Genomic DNA, 22,853 nt, shown 5'->3' on the forward strand with positions numbered 1-22,853 from the left:
CCCCTTTTATTTAATCTTTGTCTCGAACCTTTAATTAGAAAGATCAATGAAGAACGAAAAGGAACAGATATTTATATTCAAGAATTAAATGATAATATTAATATGGGAATCCAAGTATATGATGTAATGTTAATTTCAGACGAACGAGAAAAAATGGAAGAATAGTACACCTAAACATTTCTTTTATTGTAATTGGAAAGATGGAGGACTTGGAATTCCTTCACTTAAAGAAAGATATCTTTATTTACAAATTAAAACTTATTTATCTTTATTTTACTCGAAAAATGAAACAGTTAAACACTTTATACAACAAATGGCAGGAGACGAAATTAATTTTAGAAGAATAATTATCTCAGAAGTTCCTCAAAGATTTAACAATATCACTGAATATGAAAACCAAATAGCACAAGAATCAGAGAAGAAAACTAATAATTTATTTGTTCGAGAGATTGATGCATCACGTAAATTAAATATAGGTCACAACTTCAATAATAACTCTCTTTCCATGAAGAATCTTGATAATGATGAAATTATTGAATGTAACTCGATCAATAATTTTAATAGATCGTTAATTACGTTACTTCAAAAACGTCATCTTAATAAACTTCAAGAATTTAAACTTCATGGTCACTCTTTTTTTACTCTTGAAAACTCTAAATACTCTAACTCTTTTTTCGGTACCTATACAAGAAAAACTTCAGATAGTATTCAACGTTTTTGTATCAATGCAAGATGTAATAACTTACCTACCAAGGAAATTTTAAGTAAAAAGAATCCAAATACGTCCAAAACTTGTCCATATTGTAGAAATCAAAAAGAGATTGAATCACTGAAACATATTCTAAATCATTGTGTTCCTCAATACTCTAAATATACTCGAAGACACAATGATGTTGGTGAAATTATTATTAAATCTATCGAAAAATCAAATAAATCTAAATTTATTTTCCATAGATCACAAGAAGTTAAAATTAATGACTTTCATTTACCTGATAGATCTAAAAGACTTAAACCAGACATATGGTATTTGGATGACAAAAAAGGTAATCTTAATATAATCGAAATAACTATACCTTATGGTGAAATCTCGAACATTAACACATTACCAGACGAAGAGATTTCCAACTCATTAAATTATAGTCGTTACATTAAAAATAAGAAATATGAAACTTTGATTCAAGATATTACTGACACATATCAAATTAAAGTTAAATACTATATCATTGTTATTTCATCTCTTGGAGCAATACCATTCGAAAATTATTCGGATATCTTAAAATTATGAAATAATAATGAAATCATTACTTCAGAAACATGTAAAAGATGCAGTGAATGTACATTAATTCATTCTATGAAAATTTTCTGGAATGCTATCAACCCACATCCAAGGAATCGTAATGTGAATGACTCGTTCCTGCGGAAAGAAGAGTTGCTAACGAATAGAAGAAAACACAGTAACCTCGAAGGATCATTTAAGTAAAAAGCCCCATCCAAAGCATTTTTTTTTTCGGAATTTGGAGTTAAATTGAATATTTTTTGCCAAATTTTTTCATTCAAATCCACAAAAAAAGCCAAATTTATCAGGCGATTCAGAAGTTTCAAAATATGCCATTTCAAAACGAAATGGATCCTTTCGACGAACCAAATGACCCCGCACAAAAAACTTATATTGACGAGTCTGACAATGTGAGAAAGTTATTTTTTTTTGCTAAGCTTGGTCAAACAGATCAATCAATTGTTTATTCTGCACTTGATCAAGATGTTAATCCTAACAGAAAAGTAGCTATCAAAATAACTAAAAATACCGGAGGTATTTCTGGCGCTATGTTTGATAATGCATGTGCAGCATTATCTTCGTGCGATAGCAAATACGTAGTAAAATTTTATGGTAAAATTTTTTCCAATGATAGAATGTTTGTGGGCATGGTAATGGAATACATGGAAAGCGACCTTTATAAATTTATTGAAAACCCGCAAAATATTCTAAATGAAATACAACTTCGCCAAATAATGGGGCAAATTCTTTGTGGCCTCAAATATATTCATTCTATTGGTATATTACATCCAGACCTTCACCCGTCAAACATTTTGATAACAATGGATCCACATGGATATCCGCATGTTCGTTTAACAGGCTTTTCTTATGCGGCCAAATTACCACCACAAGGCCTGATTCAAAGACAATTCGGGAATCCTATATTTTGGTCACCTGAAATTATTTTAAATCAGCCATTTTCTTTTTCTGCCAACATTTGGTCTGCTGGACTTGTCATGTACTACATCATTAAAAGGCTCATACCATTTGATCCGTCGCGTACAGATTTAATGTTTACACAAATTCTGAATTTCAACCAAATGTCATTAGAGGGCATTGGCCTTTCACAGCTACAAAAAAGTTTGATACTAGGTATGATGCGTCGGGAACCATCTGAAAGGTTTACAGTGAATGATTGTCTCAATCATGAATGGCTTGCAGGATTTCTCACCAAAGAAAATTCAAATTCACCATTGCTCATGAATACTCTTTATGTTGTATTGGATGGTTGTGAATATGATCAAGATATCTGTCAATCTTGAAATACAATCAGGATGTAAATTCTTATGTATAAATTTTTTTTCGGGGTGTGTGTGTATTGAGGATCTAAATAGTGTTTAAATCGATAAAGTTCGTACAATTTACTAAAAAAGAAAAAATCAATTTTAAAATAGTAAACCTGCAACTATAAGAACGTTTAGTTTTTGTGCATTAATTGAAAAGTTTATGTTTTACAATTCATCTTCATTAGGGAAAAAGAATGATTGACTCAACAGAAGAAAATACACAAAATGAAGTTGAAGACATGTCAAGACTTTCCACACAGGAAATTTTAAAACTTCAAGAAATAAAAACTATACCTGAATCATCATTTCAATTGATGATTCGTCCAGTACTAACTTCACCAGCAATCAAATCTCAAAATACACTGGGAATTGAAATTCGAGTTCAAAGATCTGAAAAGCAAGATTTCAATACAAAAATTCCTCCTTCGATTATTCTGAAAAATAAAAATGATCCCTCATCTTGGTACCAGCTTCAAAATTATGAATACAATTCATTTTTGCTTAAAGTCAAGTTCAACATGATGGTTTGGGATCATACTGCATTTTTTTCAGCTCCAGCTCTTTTTCTTATTGAATGCAAAAACGTACTTGTTGTAGCTCTATCTGATGATACTATTCATTTTATTGACACTGAATTAGGTTGTTGTTGTTTTCCGCCAATTTTGATTGGGGAAAAAATCAAATACTTCAGCAGCTATAGTGAACTTATTACATGTATTACACATTCAAACAGGCTTTTTATTTGGCAAATAACTCCACCAAATAGAGTTGATGCTATTCTTATTGTACAATATTTTGGTGAGCTCCCCAACATTAAGAACGTCAGACTAACAAATGAAATTGTTGATCAGTCAGTTTCTCCGATCATTGAAACAAATGAATTTTCCATTCGTTATTCTCAAACGAGATGTGGATGGGTATCGTACTCTCAAAAAGTTCCCGATATTTTTAACAAAAAGTTTGAAACCGAAACGATAGCTGATGTTGAAACTCAATTTTCGAATTCTCTTCTTCTGCATGAAGAAAAAACTTTTTATCAATCTTTTCAACAACTTGTTCGATGTTACCTATACGAAGCCAACAAATCGCACGTCATTGTTCTTATTCATGAACTTATGAGTCATATGGCAAAAGGAGTTGAACAATACTGTGGAATTAACGCGAGAGAACTTCTCGAATCCACACTCTCAATCATAAGTGAGACAGATCCAAACCTTACAGAGAAAATTAAAGCGGATGAATTGTATCAGATAGCAATAAATCCTCCTGTTAAAGAAAATCAAATTGGCATTAAAAACACTTCAAGTGTAATAAACTCAAGCACTCAACAGCCAATCACAAGTTCGATGCAAAAGATTTATTTCCAACAAGCAAACACTTCACCGCAAACAGAAAACAATGAAATTGAACAAAATAAAAATGCGCACCAAAAACAGCCGACGCTCAAAGACTTCCTCAGCTACATGGAGTGACAGTGTAATTATTGTAAAACAAATTTTGATAACTTTTTGAAATAATTATTTTGGAGTTATTTTACTTAAGTACGGATTTACATTTCTCCAATCGGAGCTGTAAACTCACTAAATCCAGCCTTGGATGACCTCTTCTTACGAAGAACTACGATAACAACAACAACAACTATTACGATGACTACAAGTGGAATACAAACTCCAAGAACAATTTTCATTGTAGTTGATAATCCGCTCTTTTTAGGTGCTGGACATGTTGTAGTAAGTCCAACAACTGCATTCATTCCGCAGAATGTTGTGTAGTTATATATTGTATCGACATATGTTGTGTTTGTGGATATATTTACAAACGAAGAATTGCAGTATTGTGGCTGTTCTGAACCTGGGTAATAGATACATTCGAGTGATGAACATTCAAAGAATGCATATTCACCAATTTCACGAATACCATTGCCAAACATAACTGTGACTAAGGATATACAGTGATCAAATGCATGATAACCAATGACTTCGGTTGCATTTGGTAATTCGATTGATTTTAATAAATCACATGCTTCAAATGCATTTTGACCAATAGTTTTAAGTGCGCTACTAAATATGATACCTGTTAACTTATGGCACCCACTGAAGGTATGCATATGAATAGTTTCAATAGCTGAAAGAGAAAGATTTACGAATTCAACTTGTGAACCTGAGAAAGAATTAGCAGATATTGTTATAAGTGTTAATGGTGGAGTATATGTACCATTTTTATTAAGTGGATAGGCCTTTAATGTTAGATGTTGCTTATCGTATAATACCCCATCGTTTTCATAATTTGCAAATTTATTGTTTTCTGGATCAACTTCAATTGCATTTAATTTATAGCAATTAGAAAACGGATTCTCTCCAATAGATTCAACTGATTTTGAAATAGAAATCTTTGTAAGGTTTATACACTCAGAAAATACATAATTTCCAATTGTTGTTAAAGATTTTGGTACGTCAAATGTTACGAATGAAATACAACCACTAAATGCACCTTCTTCAAAAGATGTGACGGATGCAGGTATCTGAATACTTGCGATCTTTTCACATCGAGCAAATGCATAATTACCAATTGTTGTGATTTCACAGCCTTCTTTGAAAGTAACTGTTGACAAACTTCCATCATAATGAAAAGTATAAGAAGAAATAATTTGAACTTTTGCAGGAATTGTAATGGATGTTAATTTAGAGCAATGTTGAAATGCACCACTTCCAATTGATATTACATTGTCACCAAGTGTAATCGCTTCCAAGCTTGAGCAGTTAGAAAATGCATAATTACCAATTTGAGTAATTATTTGTGGAACATCCATTTTTGCAATAGCGGAACAGGCTTCAAATGCATATGATCCAATTGAAGTTACATTAACACCAAATGTTATTTGATTTAATGAAGTACATCTCGAAAATGCACCATTTGGAATTTCATTAATCATCTTACCAATTTTAGCAGTTGTCAAACTTGTGCAACCAGCATAGACATAAGAACCGAGTTGAGTTACAGTATCTGAAATTTCTACATTGGTAATTGAAGCACAGTTACTGAAGGCATATGCACCTATTGAATTTACTTTTTGAGGTATTGTAATCTTTGAAAGTACAGGGCAATCAGAGAAAGCACCATTAGAAATTGTAGTTACATCAGTTCCCATTGAAACTTCAGCTAATTTTGCACATCCACCAAATGCATATGCTTCAATTATTGTTACAAGATTTGGAATTGCAATTTTTTCTAAGTTAGAACACATGTTGAATGCATAACTGCCAATTTCTTTGACTGTTTCAGCAATAGGAAATGTTGAAAATGAGCAATTGCAAAATGCATAAATACCAATTCTTACAAGCTTTCCTTCAGCAACAACTGTTTGAAGAGAATAGCAATTACGGAATGCAAAATCACTAATTGCGGTAATTGTATCTGGTAAAGTGCATTTGGTCATTTTTTCGCAATTTTCATAAATGTGCGTTCCAATTGTTGTAGTTCCCTTTGGAATTGAAGCCTCTGTTAAAGCAATGCAATAATAAAATGCATAATCAGAAATAGTTGTGATCTTTTCGCCATAAGTCAATGTTGTTAAGCTTTGGCAATATTCAAATGCATGACTTCCAACACTTGATACATCTTTTGGAACATCAACCTTTTGAATTGCTGAACAATTTGAAAATGCATATTGACCAATTGATTTGAGGTTAGTACCAAGGCTAGTATCTGTTAAACTTATGCACTTCGCAAATGCATAATCAGATATTGTTGTTAAACCAGTTCCAATTTTGACTGATTTAATAGAAGTGCAAGATTCAAATACATGAGATCCAATAGTAGATACTGAGTCAGGAAGTTCAACACTTGGGAGTTTAGAGCATTCAGCAAAACCATGCTCTCCAATGGTTTGAATTTTAGTTGGAAATACTAAAGTATCAATTTCTACAGCGCCGTGAAATGCATATTGACCAATTCTAAGGAGTTCTTTACCGAAGTTAACTTTTTGCAAACCAGTATACTCGAAAGCATTTTCTTTAATATCGGTGATTGTATCAGTGAAATCGAAAGCTGTTAATGGCTTGCAATAACAAAATGCATGGCTTTCAATTGTTTTAACCTTAATTGCACCATTTGCTGTTTGCAAATAACTTTGATTATAAAATGAATATTCTCCAATAGTAGTTATAGAGTCAATAATTTTGAATGTTGTTCTTGGGTTTGCCATTGGATAATACATAATGGTATCCAAAGTAGTTCCTGTCTTCTTATAAAGAACACCATCATTTTCATTATTAGAATATACTGTGTTTTCTGCTTCTACTTTAACAACTTCAAGACTATAACACTTCCAAAATACATTGTATGATTCTATGCTAGTAACTGATTTTGGTATTGTTATGTTATTAATTGATGTACATTCTTCGAATGCATGTTGTTTGATTGTGGTAACTGTCTTACCAAGTAAAACAGTGAAAAGTCTGTAACAATTTGCAAATGCATATTGACCAATTGTTGTAACTTTATCTCCAAAGTAAGCAGATACAAGATTTACGCAATATTGAAATGCATAATCTCCAATTGTTTCTACACTTTCTGCAAATGTAACAGAAGGTAATGTCCGACAATTATAAAATGCATTGTTGCCAATTTCCTTTACGTTCTTACCTAAGTTGATGGTTGTTAAATTTCTACAGTTCTCAAATGCATTACTAGAAATTGTTACTATGGAATCGGGCATTGAAATATTGGACATTGAGTAGCAATAGGAAAATGCAGAATCACCAATATTAGTCATTTTTGATGGAAGTTTAACATCCATTAAGCTAGAGCAAAATTTGAAAGTACTTGATTTGACTTCAGTAATTGACTCAGGAATTGTGATATGCTCAATTTTAGTGCATTCATAAAAAGCAGATTCACCAATTTCTGTTACAGAAGTTGGAATAGTTACATTTGATAAATTACGGCATGAATAAAAGCAAGAAGCACCAATTTTTTCAACAGTTGTTGGAAAAGCAAATTCAGCCAATGAATGACAATTTGAAAGTGCATAGGCTCCAAACTCTTTTATTTCGCCTTGATAAATAAGTTTTTGAAGATCATAACAACCGCTGAAAGCATGATCATCTATGACTGAAATATCTTTACCAAGTGTACACGTTACCAAATTTGAACCTGCATAACCAGTAATAGTTTTGATAAGAGTTTTCTTTGTATATATTGTGAGATTTTTAATGTTGGTACTGCTAAAACAATAAGAATCAAGCGATTCGACATTCTGGCCAATTATAACTGATGTTAAATTACGGCAATATTCAAATGATTGGTAACCAATTGAAGTTACTGTGTTACCAATATCCACTGATTCAAGTATATCCCAAGATCTAAAAGCATTTCTTTCAATTGTTTGAACAGGAGACTGAATGATTAAATGCTTAGTCGTTTCTTTGTAGTCATCATATTGACCTGCTTCTATAGAAGTACCACTGTTAATAACTAAGGTATCACCAGCGCATAGAGTAAACGCAAGCAATGATAAAAAAGCAAGCATTTAGCAATGTGGCCCAAATTAATTGAGAGCGCACACAAATTTGTATTATTTTTTCCTGTGAATATTCACATCCTTTCAAAATTTGTTTTGCCATTGCTCTTGTGATTCACATGATCATTCAAATCAAAATCTTTATAAAGATTGTAAAACTCAATTATTGATTTAATTAGATAAAATCGAGACATATATCAGACAAAAATATAATAGAGAAAAATGTATGAATTAGAATTTAAGTTATGGTAGCAGATATCTTTTTTTCATTTGTCGATTTTGCTCCATGGAAATCCTATCGGAGATTATCTTACTGGCATTTTGTCAATAAATACAATGGGAGTTGAAAAATTCTGAGAGGGGTTAAAATATAGTGTGAGGTGATTCAAAAAATAAGGCTATTGTGGTTTCGATCGGCGTAGCAAACTATATTAACTTAATCTATTGAAACTGACTTTTTGAATAATATTATTCTTGCGAAAGTGTATCTTACACGTTTTTCACTCGATAAAATTGAGATAAACTAGAATTCACAAGCAATACAAAAATAATTATAAAAAATTCACTTGGTATTTGATTTTGTCGCGATATCATTTGTTAAATATCGTATTTTGGCAAATTGATGATTTTCGAATATCTCAAAAATGTTACTATCACTTACTATTATATAACTCATTCTTATATTTAGGGTTTTTTTTGTGAGTATTGTTCACTCATATCATAACTCAATATTTTTAGCTTGATGAATTTGCTCTCAATTTATTTGTAAAGGATCAAAATTTGATAACCTAATTCATGAATCAATGAATTTAAAAAGTTGTTTTTTCTGTTTTGTTGTGTCTAATAATGAACAAATTGTTTCGGCTATTATTATAATTACATAATTTGTCAAATAAGAAATTTTTCAAAAACGAATTTCTGTATTTTTGCTTTGACCATTAGATATTGAAAATCGTGGATAATATAAAAATAGAAAAACTAAATTACAAAAATTGATATAAAAAAGTATTAAGTAACATGAGTTTCATACATATATTGAATTTTAACTTCTATATTTAATTTTGAAGCAAAAAAGTATAATTGAAAAATTTTGATACATATCATAAAAAAGAAAGATAACATAATTTAATAATATTATTTTAATTAACTATGATATATAGGATAATTTAATTGAATCTCTTGAAATTTAATTCAGAGGAAAATGAAAAACATTAATTTTTTGATTCGAAACGACCGTTTATTTAACAACGCACTGACAAAAGTGCTTGTCGGTTATCGTTTCATGTAACGTTCGCTGCGGTTTTAAACCGTTTTCTGAATGAAGAGAAACAAGCAATCAGTGGATGAAATAACTAAAAAGCTTACATCACTCAAAGAACGTGCTGCGGGAAAAGGATGTGATCTGAGCGATGATCAAATGACATTTCTTTGCCAAAATGTCAGATCAGTTTTTCTTCATCAGCCAATCCTTCTTGAACTATCTACACCCATAACTATCTGTGGTGACATTCATGGGCAGTTTTATGATCTACTTAGGATTTTTGAAATTGCTCATTTTCCACCAACAACAAATTATCTTTTTTTAGGGGATTATGTTGATAGAGGTCCACATAACATCGAAACTATATGTCTACTGTTTGCCTACAAGATTAAATATCCAAAGAACTTTTTTCTTTTAAGAGGGAATCATGAAAGTTCTTCAGTAAATCGTCTTTATGGTTTCTATGAAGAACTTAGCAAGCGTGGGAAAGGGTCTTTTTGGCGTATGTTCAATGATGTATTTAATTGCATGCCATTAGCAGCGATTATAGACGATAAAATTTTTTGTGTTCATGGAGGCCTTTCACCTGATTTGCGTTCTCTAGACAATATTAGGAGCATTCCACGACCAGTAGAAGTTGGTCAATCTGGACTCATCTGTGATTTGTTGTGGAGCGATCCAAACCCGAATCAAACAGCTGATTGGCAGCCAAATCAAAGGGGAACCTCATTCTCATTCAGTAGTAAACCGGTCGAAAAGTTCCTCAAAAAAAATGGGTTCGATTTAATTTGCAGAGCCCACGAAGCCATTTTGGATGGATATAATTTCCCATTCAAGAATAACACAGGAATTGTAACAATATTTTCAGCGCCACATTGTTGTCCAGAGTTTTATAATAGAGGCGCAATACTTCATGTGGATGAAAAGCTTCTATGTACTTTCGCTGTGATGGAGCCTGTCAAATGGAAAGAAAACAAGGAAAAAATGAAGGATATAGAATCAACAGATTTGTAAATAATATAAAAATATATTTGTGTTATTTATGTTTTTTTAAAGTTAAAAGTATTTCTGATTTTTTAGTAATGTGTTTTTTTTATTGAAACATTTTTCTACTTTGTCTTCAGTGCCACTTTTTATATATAAATTGATCGGCAAATAAAGTTATCATGGCTACCAAAAAGAAATTTTATTTATTTTTGGCAGCACTTATGATTAGGTTATGCGTATTAAAGGTAGGTGAAGTTTTGGATCGAACGCCAGGACTTCATTATACTGATATAGATTATGGTGTTTTTTCAGATGGTGCTGACCTAATTGTAGCTGGAAAATCTCCATATGACCGTGCTACATATCGCTATTCTCCTTTACTTTCACTGATGCTAACACCCAATTCTATGTTCGGAAAACAATTTGGAAAGTTACTTTTTATTTTATTTGATTCATTAACAGGTTTTTTGATTCACCAAATGACTCCTGACATTTCCAAAGGTCAAATGATTCTCTCATATATATTATGGGATTTTAATCCTTTTGTAATCAACATCAGCACACGTGGTAATTCTGATTCTATTACATGTTTTCTTCTAGTTTTTACACTATTTCTTCTTCGTAACAATCATATTATTTTATGTGCAATCATCTATGGTATATCAGTTCACATGCGCTTATTTCCCATATTTTTTGTCTTCACATTTTTTGTATTTCTAAAGAAAAAAGTTTTTGTTTTTGGAATTATCTCATTCGCCACTTTCATGGCACTTAATTTTATTTTTTACTATCAATATGGCGATGAATTTCTTTCCGAAACTTTTCTTTATCACTTAAGCCGTACTGATTATAAGCATAATTTTGCTGCTCCATGGCTTTCTAATTATTTAGGCAAAGATCCTACGAAAACGTGGTCACTTTGTCGAATCATTTTAATCATTATAATTTCTCTTTCATTAGGAAACGAAATAGAAAAGTGTTGGACACTTATAATATTATGTTTCATAGGGTTTAACACTGTTTGTACTGTGCAATATTTCGATTGGAGTTTCGCATTGTTGGCATTGATACCTAACTATGTGATGAACAAAAGATTTTTGTTTTCTGTGATCTTTTGGACTATTGCACATGTCGCTTGGCTCCTGACAGCATATTTACTTGAGTTTAGAGGTAAAAATGTGTTTGTGCCATTGTGGGTGCTGTCGATGATAGTGTTCGCAGGTAATAACTCATTGATATTGGCATTGCTGAAAAGCAAAAATGAAAAAGAAAAAGAAAATTAAAAATATCTTTGTTCGTATTACAATAAAACTTATTAATGTTTTCCACATTTTTTATATTTTTATATAATTTTTATATGTTTTATTTTGTGTTTAATTAACTGTAATCATATAACTTAAAAAATCATCTTTATCGATGTATTTGGTTATGAACAATAATTTGCTCAAAACATATGCATTTATGAAACAATGCATAATTTTTTCTCAATTCGCATTTAATTCAGTTTGAACATGTGATAAAAAATAGAAACATTATATCTTTTACAATATTAATAAACTATTTATAAATTCAAAAAACAAAATTTAAATAATGACTTCATATAATAACCTACCACACAAGATCCATCATGAAATAAATTGATAAACAAATGGTTAGTTTGAAATTAAAAAGTACTCAATAAAATCTTTAGGATTTTTCATTAAGTACTTATTTGATATATCAACTTTAATATAATCATAAATGAATATATAAAAATATTTTAAATCCTGTATTTTTACTTGCATAATGTAACGGTTATAAAAATTAGTGAACGTTAAACCAATTTTTAATAGAACAGTTTGCTCACTTCATATGAGTTCTGCAAAAATAACTGTCAAAGTCATAGAAGCAACTAATCTAATTAAAATCGAAAAAGTAGGAGACCCTGATCCATTCGTGAAAGTGGGCCTTCGCTCGTCTGACAAAACAAAAAAAACTAAAGTTATATCAAACACAATTAACCCAATATGGAATGAATCTCTTTCGTTGAAAACTAAAAACACAGAAAATGATAGTTTGCTCGTCAACATAATCAACAAAAATGTTTTAGTTGATACCCCAATGTGTGATCAAATTGAAATCCCAATCAAAATACTCAACTTCAATGGCGAACCATTTGAATTCGATAGTGACATCACATTTAAGAATGTATTTGCAGGTCATATCAAGATGGAAATATTTGCAAAACTAAAAGACAAAGATTGTAAATCAAGTTCTTCTTCTTCTTCTTCTTCATCCTCTGATTCACATTCAGAAAAGCCTACTAAAAGTACACCAAAAGAAACCCAAGAACTTATTTGTAATTTTTCATTTGGCAGTCTTAGCTCAAGTTATTCTACTGATTTCACAGGATATACTGAATATTCACATTCCCTTTCTCCAATTCACTCCGAAGAGGAGAAGTTCCACCATCATCATGATGAAATAACCATCAAGCAAACCGAATTCAAACCAAAGCCAATCGAAGAAACCTTATTTGTTCAAGTTTGTAGATGCGTTGGTTTGGCTAAAACTGATGCAAATGGAACAGATTCATATGTTAAAGTATCACTTGTCGGAAAACGAAAGCCAAAGAATGACCAACCTTTGGTTACTGAAGTTGCAATGAATACTGAAGACCCGCAGTTTGACCAAGGAATTAATTTCCCTAAGGTCAAAAAAGGTGAATCTATTGTAATCGAAGTTTTCCAAAAATCAAAGGTGGCTGACTTCCAAATCGGGTACTTGAAGATTCCTGTCAAAGAAATTGAGGTTGGAAGCAAAGACGAAAAAGAATACTTATTACAAAAACCTATCAAAATTAGTGAGATCTTCGACAAAATAACTGATTTTGGTAAGATCTACCTCATTCTTGATCACCAAAAGAAATTCAAGGAATAAACCTTCAATGGAAAAATTTTGATTTTTTACCAAAAATATCTTGAAATTTATTGATATTAAAAAAGTATAAAATTTAAATCCTTGTGAAGTTTATCAACAGCTTTTAGTGTCTAGTCCTGTTTCTTATACCTTTTCTGGGACCTTTTTGGACAGGTGTGGATTTGGCATCTTCAATATTTGCTTTCATAGCTTCTGAGTCATCTTTCCAGTTAGGTGGGTTTATGTTTAGCCATGGCCAATTTGGGCCGAAAAGTATCATAACAAAAACTGTTACTCCAGCTTCAAAATATAATGCATATCGAAAATTATCTTGGTAAACTGCAAATATTATAGAAATTGGAATTGAGATTGCAAATATGATGATAGAATAAACTAAAACTCTCTTTTGTCCCTGGAAATCCACCATTTTTAATTTGACCAAATAGCAAACCGCTTTTAACGGTCATCGATCCACTAGCTTCAAGGCTGAAGCAACAAGTTTGAAGCTTATTATAAATATCTAAGGATTCCTTCCAAAATGGAAAAAGGAGGTGATGATTTTATGAACCAACAAATTTTAAAATTTTGAAATAAATCAATCTGCAAAAAATATCTTGATCAATCAATAATCTTTCCTGGCGGAAATATCTATCACAACAAATCAATATAAAATGATTTGTTTGTTTCTTATTGCTGTAACTTAAAGTTCCGATGAGAGAAAGGAAATAGGGGCACCCCTATTCACAAAAAATTTAATTCAAATATCTGTTTAAACAGATGCCATTTTCTCCAAATATTTTTATTCACCCTGATGTGGAATATTCTTCAATCCTCATTTCCCAACTTGGAGAAACTGTACCAAAAGAAATCAGCATATCAATTACCGAAAATTCACAATGCGAATTAATAAAATTTCAACCCAAAATCCAAAATCTCTCGGAAGGTGAAAAAGTACAGAAAGATTTAACCGAAATGCCATACATAATTTTATATATTTTTTCTTCTTCATCAAAAAATGAATTCAGAAATTTTGTTCGTCCTGCATACAAAAAACTATGTGAAATCCACTCAGATTCATGTTGTTGTATAATTCCAGTATTTGTTAATGATCCCAAAAAAATTAAAGGAAAAACATTTTTTTCTCAAACACCATTTATACAATATCTACAATCAGGGCTTGAAAACCTTCAAGTTATTAATTTAAAAATTACAGGAAAATTTCAAAGTTCACAAATTAAAAAAATTTGGCAAAATGCGATAATTCCATCAATCACTCAGAGCTTCCAACAAAAAGTTCAACAGTTTGAAGCATCTGAAGGGCCGTCTATAAAATCCATACAGAATCATTTTAAACTTTATCTGTTACTAGAAAGTAATTCATTTTCAGATGAGAAAAAAAGAAAAATATTGGAAACTATCGAATGGCTTATCGAAGATAACCAACATCTTTTTGAAAAATACATTGAGAAAAACTCTCTTTTAGAATCGTTTGATTTTTATCGAGAATCAATAACACTTCAAAACAAAGTTTTAACAGACGAAAATCCAACAATGTATGACTTAAGGTTTATTGTTTTTAAGCAAAAAGTTCAAGGCTTTATGATTTCTAATGAAATGCATAATGCAATTGAGTGTGGCTTCAATTTTGTAAAAAACAGTTACTACAACTTAAAACGTGAAAAACAAATATCTGATACTGAACTTAAGGTTTGGCTTTGTCAATCATTGTATTATCTCATAACACAATGTAACAAAGAAAAAAAACTTGCAAAGAAGCTTGGACTACAAACTCGATTTTCTATGATGGAGTGGTACCTTGAAGTTTTACCAGAGGTCTTTGCCCTTGAAGAAAAGCCAAAAGAATATTTGGATGACAGTTTTTTGGTTCAATTTTACACAAAAGTGGTCAATTCAAAGGAGAACTTCCTCGGTGAAATGAAAACCGTTTGCCTTGAACTGATTCAAGCTTATCTTGGGTCAGGTTATCAAAGGTGCGCTGCGGTAACAATTAAAAAATATTCTTACTTGTTGGAAAATGGACAAGAATATTTAGCAATATCACTTATCTCACTTATCAAATTGAATTTCCCGATAACTCAAGAGATCACAGAGGAAATGTTGACTAAAATTCCATTTGATGATCGAGTTAAAATTTGTTGTCAAATACTTTCATCGCCAAATCTAAAAGTATCACATAAAAATGCGGCAAATCAGATTTCAAAAATATTTACAGACTCAAAATTTACTTCAAAACATGTTACATCACTACCTTGTATAGCACATAATGAAGATAACGCGCAAGGCTATGAAGTTAACAAAATTGTTAATATTAAATTAAAATTGAAATGTCTTTTCGATTCACAAATTGAAGTTCCTTATATCGAAATCGGATTTATTCATATGGGCGATGCTAATGATATTGTTTTCTTCAACACAACCAATGTGAAAATATCGGATGGCTCATTACTATGCGTAAAAGGTTCGTTTCAAAAACAAGGACTATACTCTCCTTACTGTGCTAAGATTGGCACTGAAGCGTCTCATATTTATTACACTTTCCCAACATTAAACCCAACCATTAAAGTTAGAACAAAACCAAACGTTAATGCACTTCATTCTGCATTATACTGCCATCTAGTTCTCCCAAGTGTGCTTCTTCCAGCACAATGGCAAACGGCGTCGCTCAGCATTGGTGTTGTGAAGCATTTGAGTTCGCTTCAACTCTTCATTTCGGGTGTCACTTTTAAAACCGCTAAATTAGAAGACGTTAACGGAACCGTTTATTTGCCTGATGATGAATTTGTTTTTAGTGAATTAAAGCCAGGTACATATCTGATGGATCTTCCAATTATGGCATATGATTCAGGAACAATTGATGTATCTCTTCAGTCTGGCAAAGATAATATAAAGTATACCAAAAGATATTATGTATCAGATTTCTTAAAAATGTCTGTCAAATACAGAAAGCGAACAAAAGTTGCAACACTTTCTGCTGTTGGTAATTCAAACTTAGATATTAACATTACGAATGTTATATTTTACAAAGGTGATGATCAAATTTCAGATTGTAACATTATTGGAATTCCATGCAAAGTATCCCGGAACACAACGTCTGCAATCTTTGTACTTGGCAGTGAACCTGAGTATGCGCACGTATGGATTGAACAGGACAAATTAAAGCCATTTCTTGTGAAAGTAAATGTGGAATTAATGGAGAAAGAAGATCTGAAGAACAAAAATATGATTCCGCAAACGCCTTTTACAGTGGTTGTACCTGATGATATTTCTAGCAGATTGTATTAAATTGAATTTCGGAATTTATTTTTACTTTTAAATGAGTGTGAAACATCAAATCTTTAGCATGAATTTGTGTTAATATGCATTAAAGTTTACATAAATTTAACATGTTATGTGAATATAAATGTTTTTTTTTAATTATAAATGCAAAATTTCAGATATTACCAATTGGGAATAGTTGCATTTGATAAGAATATTAATATTCATTTTTTAGAAAACACATGTAAATATGCAATTACAGGCGGAAATGAAGAAATCATTCATTTATGTGAACAAAATCACTCAACATTTAAAGATGCATATAAAACAGAAATTGAATTTCATCATAACAATATCTTTAAATATCTTTATGAAAATATCATTAAGTAATATTTGGAAATTATTTAAATTATTTTGAACAGCATTAATGTATGCATCTTCAAGTGGCCACAGCATAGAAATAGTTAAATTACTTTTTGAACATAAAAGAATTAACATAAATGATAAAGACATTTAATCTTTTTTATATTATTTTTATTATGATAATTTTCAATTTCAAAATAATATTTGAAAATTATTCAAAAAGCACTTATGAAAGCATCTTCAAAAGGTTATACAAAAATAGTTGAATTACTAAATGAAAAAGGAGCTATTTAAAATTTTTAATATTAATTGGTTCCATGATTCTCCTCCTCCAATTTATAATTTATTAGATCAAGGAATGAATTTATATCTCATTTTGTGCTTTTGATCCACTTTATTCTCAAAGGTTCATTTTTTTTTAGTAAACAATTCATTGTTTCTAAAACATGCTAATGTTTCAAAACGATTTGCTAGATGTAATTCTGATTCTTTAAATTTTGATTTTGTCTTTGCTGCTAGTTCCATACAATAAAATATATTTACACATCTTGTTAACATTGCTTATGATTCTAATCTTCTTCTTGCTGGATATTTCTAGAAAGCGAAGCCCTTATCAGCTTTGGAAGAAGAACATATATATTTCAGAGATTCTTGTTCAACCAGTCGTTATACATTACAGATTTTGATTAATACCAAGAAGTATGTCGACTATTTCAGGAATGAAAATATATTACATTATTCTGATTTCTTATTAAATATTTTTTTTTTCATTTTTGAAGTAGTAACATTACGAAAATAAATTATTTCTCATACAAAACAATTAAAATAAATTATTTTGAGAAATTATTAAATTTTTACCTAGAGGATAAACATCCAAAAAGTGGGAAACATATGTAAAAGATTTCCATTCTTTATACATTTCAAAAACACCTAAGGTCTAGAACAACGTGCATTGAAAATATACTATCATTTACAAAACATTGGGTAAAATTGAAACAGTTTTTACATTGATTCCAAGAACTAACTCAAAGAATGAATGTTATGTGACCATAATTAATAAATCCAAAGAAAATGAGGTTGGATCATTATCAACTAATTTGTGGTTTTGGCTTTTTGCTTATTATGTCATCTATATGTATAAGAAGGATGTTTCTGCAATGTAATGTTGAAAGGGCAACGGATATGATTCCATTATCCCCATTGGTATAATATAATAAATAATGGTAATATAAATGATGCGAATTGAAAGTTCAGACATTTTTTGAAGTTCAACACAGCAGGAACATATGGCATAGCCAACGGCGCTTCTTCAATCAATTTCTGCTACAAATGTTCGCCAGGAACTGTATCAGATAAACATTCAACAGTTTGCGTTAAGTGCGGCAGCGGATATCATCCAAAAGCAGACCAAACAGGTTGCGAAAAAGACTTGGGCTCTTACTAATTAACCTAAAGGGATTAATAAAAAGTGAAGAATTCGAAATGAAATGTTTTGAATGATTCCATATGTAAACAGATCCATTAAACCAAATTTGCAAACTTAGAAACAGCAGGAAGATGACGTATAGATTTATCTAACAATAAACAACATGAAATTTCGAAATAATTTTGCTAATCTTTCTTCTCGAAGGTAAATGATGAAACGGTTTTGAGTTTTTGAATGTGAATCCGATGATTTTTCTTTGATTTGTTCCTATCGTTGGTAAAAATTTCACTTTCTTTAAAAAACATTTTGTATTGTCACATGTTTTTAAATTAAAGATGAAACGAAAATGAAAATTTCTTTCAAACCTATAGGTTCAATGCATAGGTCAGAATTTTAATATCCTTTTCATAACTGAGAAATAACTTTCGTAAATAAATTGAAATTGTTCAAATAAGAAACTAAAAGAAATAGCAGAAGAATCAGAATTTCATATAGCAAATCGTTTTGAAATGAACACTTCATTTAATAAGAATCATTTTATTAAATACTTATGATGAAAAATTCATTAAGTTCAAAAAAGATACTTAAATTTGACGGATATAAAAAGTTGTTAATAATACAACAAAATGTCCTTTTCTTGTTTACATTGAAAATACTAATTTTATCATAAAATTTTAAAGTAGCTAATTATGATGTAAGTGAATTTAAAACTTCGCATTTGATTATCCAATATTTTTTAGATGCCTTTCTTTAATCTATCGTTTTTATTATAAGGCACAAAACATGAAAATGTATTCCAAATTTTATTTTTACAATGCTTATAGCCAAAGTTTTCGAGAAATGTACGCAAACAATCACTAAAAAACAGCCAAAAAAAAAAAAAAAACTTAAAATTCTAAATTTTGTAAATGAATTTAAGATTGTTTTACTCGAGCATTACTTCGATTGTTTCACCTGCACCAGTTAGTATTCCGAGTTGATCTCCGCGGTTTGCAGAGTCCGCTATTTTAACTTCTTTATCAGGTTTAATGAATCCATATATCATTTCCTTACCCCTAAGTATTGACATTACATCTTTGTTATATGTGCTCTTAATTCTCTCTATGAATCCACCGATTGTTTCATCTTCAATAAATTTAATTCGATCGATACGACGTGAGCAAACGGGGCACCCCTTATCGCGGTTAGCTTTGAATGTGTTTTGGAAGACTTTTTCGTTTCCAGAAAATGTGATGTTGTTATCAAGAGGTGGTGCAGAGAGTGTAAGAATCTTAAGAACTTCGGTGGCACAGGTTGATGCAACAATCGCTTGTGTTGATGCAATAGCTGGAACAATGTTTTTAACAATGCCTTTGGCTATGCGGAAATCAAGAGGCCCTTGGACATTGAACTTCTTAGCATGCTCAATTGACTTTTCCAGAATCCATTGAACATGTTCATCATTATCACCATCAAGAACTTCGTCACCACGTTCAGCAGGCCATGCAATTTCCTTGGCCCATGCGACGCAATGATGCGGTTGACGTGGGTTAGAGGCAATTGTGCATGATTGAAATACTGTGGGTTTGATAAACATTGCCTCTTGACACTTGAGACAAGCACTTTCATTTGGAAATATAACTTTAACATGGCCTGACCATGCTTCAGATCCACCATCAACATATGGAATCACAAGTTCGTTGTTAGTATCACGGGCAATTTGAACAAGCTTTTCGTTCATCCACATACGAGCTTTTAATGAATCAAGGCCGCCAATAACAATATTAAATTTCTTATAGAAACTATCTGGGAATTTTTCGCTATCAGTAATATCACCAAAGTGACCAATGACGTTGGCACCAGGAATTCTCTTGTTAACAAATTCAGCAGCAACAATAGCTTTTGGCCTGCCAACATCTTTAGCACGGAAAAGAAATTGACGATTAAGATTTGAAATATCGATTGTATCAATATCAATTACTTCAATATGCTTAAAACCATCTAATGCTAGTGATTTAAGTAATTCACATCCAAGACCACCTGCACCAATAACAAGAATTTTGCAATTGTCAAAGTACTCTCTACCAGCTTCGCCAGGCTCAAAGTAGCTTTCACAGAATGGGCCTTGATCTTCCACTAAAGTACGGATAATTTTAGGTGTCTCCATCCAGTTGACACTTTTTTGGCAATTTTTTTTGAATGTGCCACTTTTTTGAGTGAAACAAATGAATGCCAATTGGCAGAAATTAGAAAGAAGTACATTTGGTTTAAAAAACGAAATAAAAATTGTAAACAACTTTTTATCTATGTCCGAGAAAATCCAAGAACTTAAATTTATCATCCATACTATTATTTGGTGGTGGTTGATTAATTGTTTGTTGCTGTGATGGTGGTGGGTACACCCCTTGGCCTTGCTGATTGGGCGCCCCATAAAACTGTTGAGGTGCCCCATAGGGGTTATTAGGGGCCATCCCATATTGCGGCGGTTGCTGTGGAATTGGATACTGCATTTGTTGCTGTGTGGGAGGAGGATACGGATATGGATAATTTGGTGGAGGACGTTGTTGATATTGCTGTTGCAATGCAATAGCATCCATATCTTCATCATCTAACTTGAAAACAATGTTGACATTCTCACCATTAAAGTTCATTAAATCTTTTCCATTCATAGCTTTTTGTGCATCTCTTATATCACAAAATTTAATGTAAAAGAGAGTAGGTTCAATAACATTTGTGGCATAAATTTCACCGAATTTGGACATTTCCATCTGTATCTTTTGAAGTGTGAGTTTACTACCAACAGCTGTTCGAACTAAAAGAGCAGAACATGTCTGTCTAGGGTTGCTTTTTGGATTTGATGATTTTTTACCAAAATTTGTTTTGACAGGTCGTCCCATAAGTAATTGATTATCAGCTTCTTCAACAGCTTTCTTTGCACTTTTGATGTTATAATACGTAACAAAAGCAATACCTTTTTTATCAATGAGGGAATAAATATTTGCGATTTCACCATACTTTTGGGCAAATTCTTTAAATGTTTCAAGAGGAACATTATATTGAATATTCGAGAAAAATGCGGTATGTATAGGAACTTTTTGATGACCAGATTGATTGGGTGGGTTTGGGGGTGGCGCTGGTTGGCGGGGATTTTGTGGATATTGATTTTGAGAGTATTGATAAGGCTGTGGTGGATATGACTGGTACTGCGGAGGAGGTGGTTGCTGGTAAGGGTAACCACTTGGATGTTGTTGACCAGTCATATTAGGGAGACCTGGCTTTGGGTATTGCATGGTTATTTAAAAAAGTGACATTTTAATAAATCTTGTGGAAAAAAATATTATTTTAGGACATTTAATAACTATCAAAACAAAATAAGAATGTTAAAAAAAATACTTTTTCTAAGATTGTATTCAAAAAAAATTATAGATAAATGTTTATATGAACACGCATTTATTAAAAAATCTGATTGATTTTTGGTATCTAATCAGTTTTCTCTTAAAGATTCTTTCTTTAATTGGTTAAGGCGTTTCTTTAATGAAATATTAATTTCTTTTTGTCTTTCGATTTGCGATATCAGTTTATTTCTTTCTATAAGTTGAGGGATTTCACTTAATTTGAATTCTTTACTAATTTTAGTTGGAATATTATAACTAAATTCATTTTTACTTTTGAAATTTTTTTGAAGAGTTTTGTTTTGTTTCTGTGTGTTTTTCATCAAATATTTATATTTCCATAAAGCAAATGCTTTAGATATTTGAGAAAAATTTGGTAATATTTTATAATTCATTTTGGCATCTAATGAAGAATCAGATGTACTAATATTTTTATATGCAAATTTAAGAATTGATTTAGGTAATTCTTTTTCAGATTTGAAATCGTCAAATTCACTTGATTGACTGGGATTCACATAGAAAATAGGAATGGAAGTTGTTAAATCACTTTCAACAAGAGATTCTCCACGAGATGCAAAGAATTTTTCATCTGTACTGTATATTGATTTATTATTAAAAACTATTTTTTTGTCATTTAAAGAAATTCCTTCTTCTTTTTGTTCATCATTTGAAATAATAATTGAAGAATCATTTTGTATTTGATTCTCATTTGATTTTTCCTTATTGATTTGATTAGATTCGAAATTTCGAGGGAAATTAATTTCGTTTTTCTTATGATCTAATTTGATTTTAGACATTTTCGTATCATCATTTTTTTCTATTCCATTGATACATTCATTTTCTTTATTTGGTTCATCTTGTACTTTTTTATTTGATGCTAACTCATTAACATTTTTTAATATGTCATTAGCTTTTATGTCTTCATTATTTTCCTTGTTTATTTTTGAGTTAATAATATACTCATTTTTTTTGTTTAATTCATTTTGTTCTTTTCTGTTTATTAATGAATCACCAGTTGTTTCATTTTGTTCTTTTTTATTTATTGATAATTGTTTTGAAATAAATTCTGCAAAACTTTCAATGCTTTTATTATGTCTTTCATTTGAATTTGTATCACCAATATTATTTCCTTTCGATTCATTCTGTTCA

General features: G+C 30.9%; 8 protein-coding genes across 8 annotated transcripts; 5 read left to right on the forward strand and 3 right to left on the reverse strand.

The window, feature by feature from the left end:
• Window positions 1-1,623: 1,623 nt before the first annotated feature.
• Window positions 1,624-2,577, forward strand: GO595_002325 (kinase domain protein; the record flags this gene model as incomplete). The annotated part of the gene is made up of 1 exon (XM_067915222.1): window positions 1,624-2,577. One exon carries the CDS (start codon window positions 1,624-1,626, stop codon window positions 2,575-2,577), a length of 954 nt encoding a protein of 317 aa, XP_067777506.1.
• Window positions 2,578-2,915: 338 nt separating this feature from the next.
• Window positions 2,916-4,073, forward strand: GO595_002326 (AT hook motif family protein; the record flags this gene model as incomplete). The annotated part of the gene is made up of 1 exon (XM_067915224.1): window positions 2,916-4,073. The coding sequence occupies one exon, from the start codon at window positions 2,916-2,918 to the stop codon at window positions 4,071-4,073; it is 1,158 nt and encodes a 385-aa protein (XP_067777507.1).
• Window positions 4,074-4,150: 77 nt separating this feature from the next.
• On the reverse strand, window positions 4,151-8,131 carry GO595_002327 (leucine-rich repeat domain-containing protein; the record flags this gene model as incomplete). The annotated part of the gene is made up of 1 exon (XM_067915225.1): window positions 4,151-8,131. The coding sequence occupies one exon, from the start codon at window positions 8,129-8,131 to the stop codon at window positions 4,151-4,153; it is 3,981 nt and encodes a 1,326-aa protein (XP_067777508.1).
• A 1,309-nt stretch (window positions 8,132-9,440) lies between these two features.
• On the forward strand, window positions 9,441-10,397 carry GO595_002328 (Serine/threonine-protein phosphatase PP1-beta; the record flags this gene model as incomplete). The annotated part of the gene is made up of 1 exon (XM_067915226.1): window positions 9,441-10,397. One exon carries the CDS (start codon window positions 9,441-9,443, stop codon window positions 10,395-10,397), a length of 957 nt encoding a protein of 318 aa, XP_067777509.1.
• A 1,824-nt stretch (window positions 10,398-12,221) lies between these two features.
• GO595_002329 (putative c2 domain protein) lies at window positions 12,222-13,289 on the forward strand (the record flags this gene model as incomplete). The annotated part of the gene is made up of 1 exon (XM_067915227.1): window positions 12,222-13,289. The coding sequence occupies one exon, from the start codon at window positions 12,222-12,224 to the stop codon at window positions 13,287-13,289; it is 1,068 nt and encodes a 355-aa protein (XP_067777510.1).
• A 1,779-nt stretch (window positions 13,290-15,068) lies between these two features.
• On the forward strand, window positions 15,069-16,571 carry GO595_002330 (uncharacterized protein; the record flags this gene model as incomplete). The annotated part of the gene is made up of 1 exon (XM_067915228.1): window positions 15,069-16,571. One exon carries the CDS (start codon window positions 15,069-15,071, stop codon window positions 16,569-16,571), a length of 1,503 nt encoding a protein of 500 aa, XP_067777511.1.
• A 2,687-nt stretch (window positions 16,572-19,258) lies between these two features.
• Window positions 19,259-20,479, reverse strand: GO595_002331 (NEDD8-activating enzyme E1 catalytic subunit; the record flags this gene model as incomplete). Its single annotated transcript, XM_067915229.1, has 1 exon — window positions 19,259-20,479. One exon carries the CDS (start codon window positions 20,477-20,479, stop codon window positions 19,259-19,261), a length of 1,221 nt encoding a protein of 406 aa, XP_067777512.1.
• A 133-nt stretch (window positions 20,480-20,612) lies between these two features.
• On the reverse strand, window positions 20,613-21,602 carry GO595_002332 (putative RNA-binding protein; the record flags this gene model as incomplete). Its single annotated transcript, XM_067915230.1, has 1 exon — window positions 20,613-21,602. One exon carries the CDS (start codon window positions 21,600-21,602, stop codon window positions 20,613-20,615), a length of 990 nt encoding a protein of 329 aa, XP_067777513.1.
• Between the last annotated feature and the right edge of the window lie 1,251 nt (window positions 21,603-22,853).

This window comes from Histomonas meleagridis (assembly GCF_020186115.1).
Source record: "Histomonas meleagridis strain 2922-C6/04-10x chromosome Unknown contig_173, whole genome shotgun sequence".
NCBI classification, from domain to species: Eukaryota; Parabasalia; order Tritrichomonadida; family Dientamoebidae; genus Histomonas; species Histomonas meleagridis.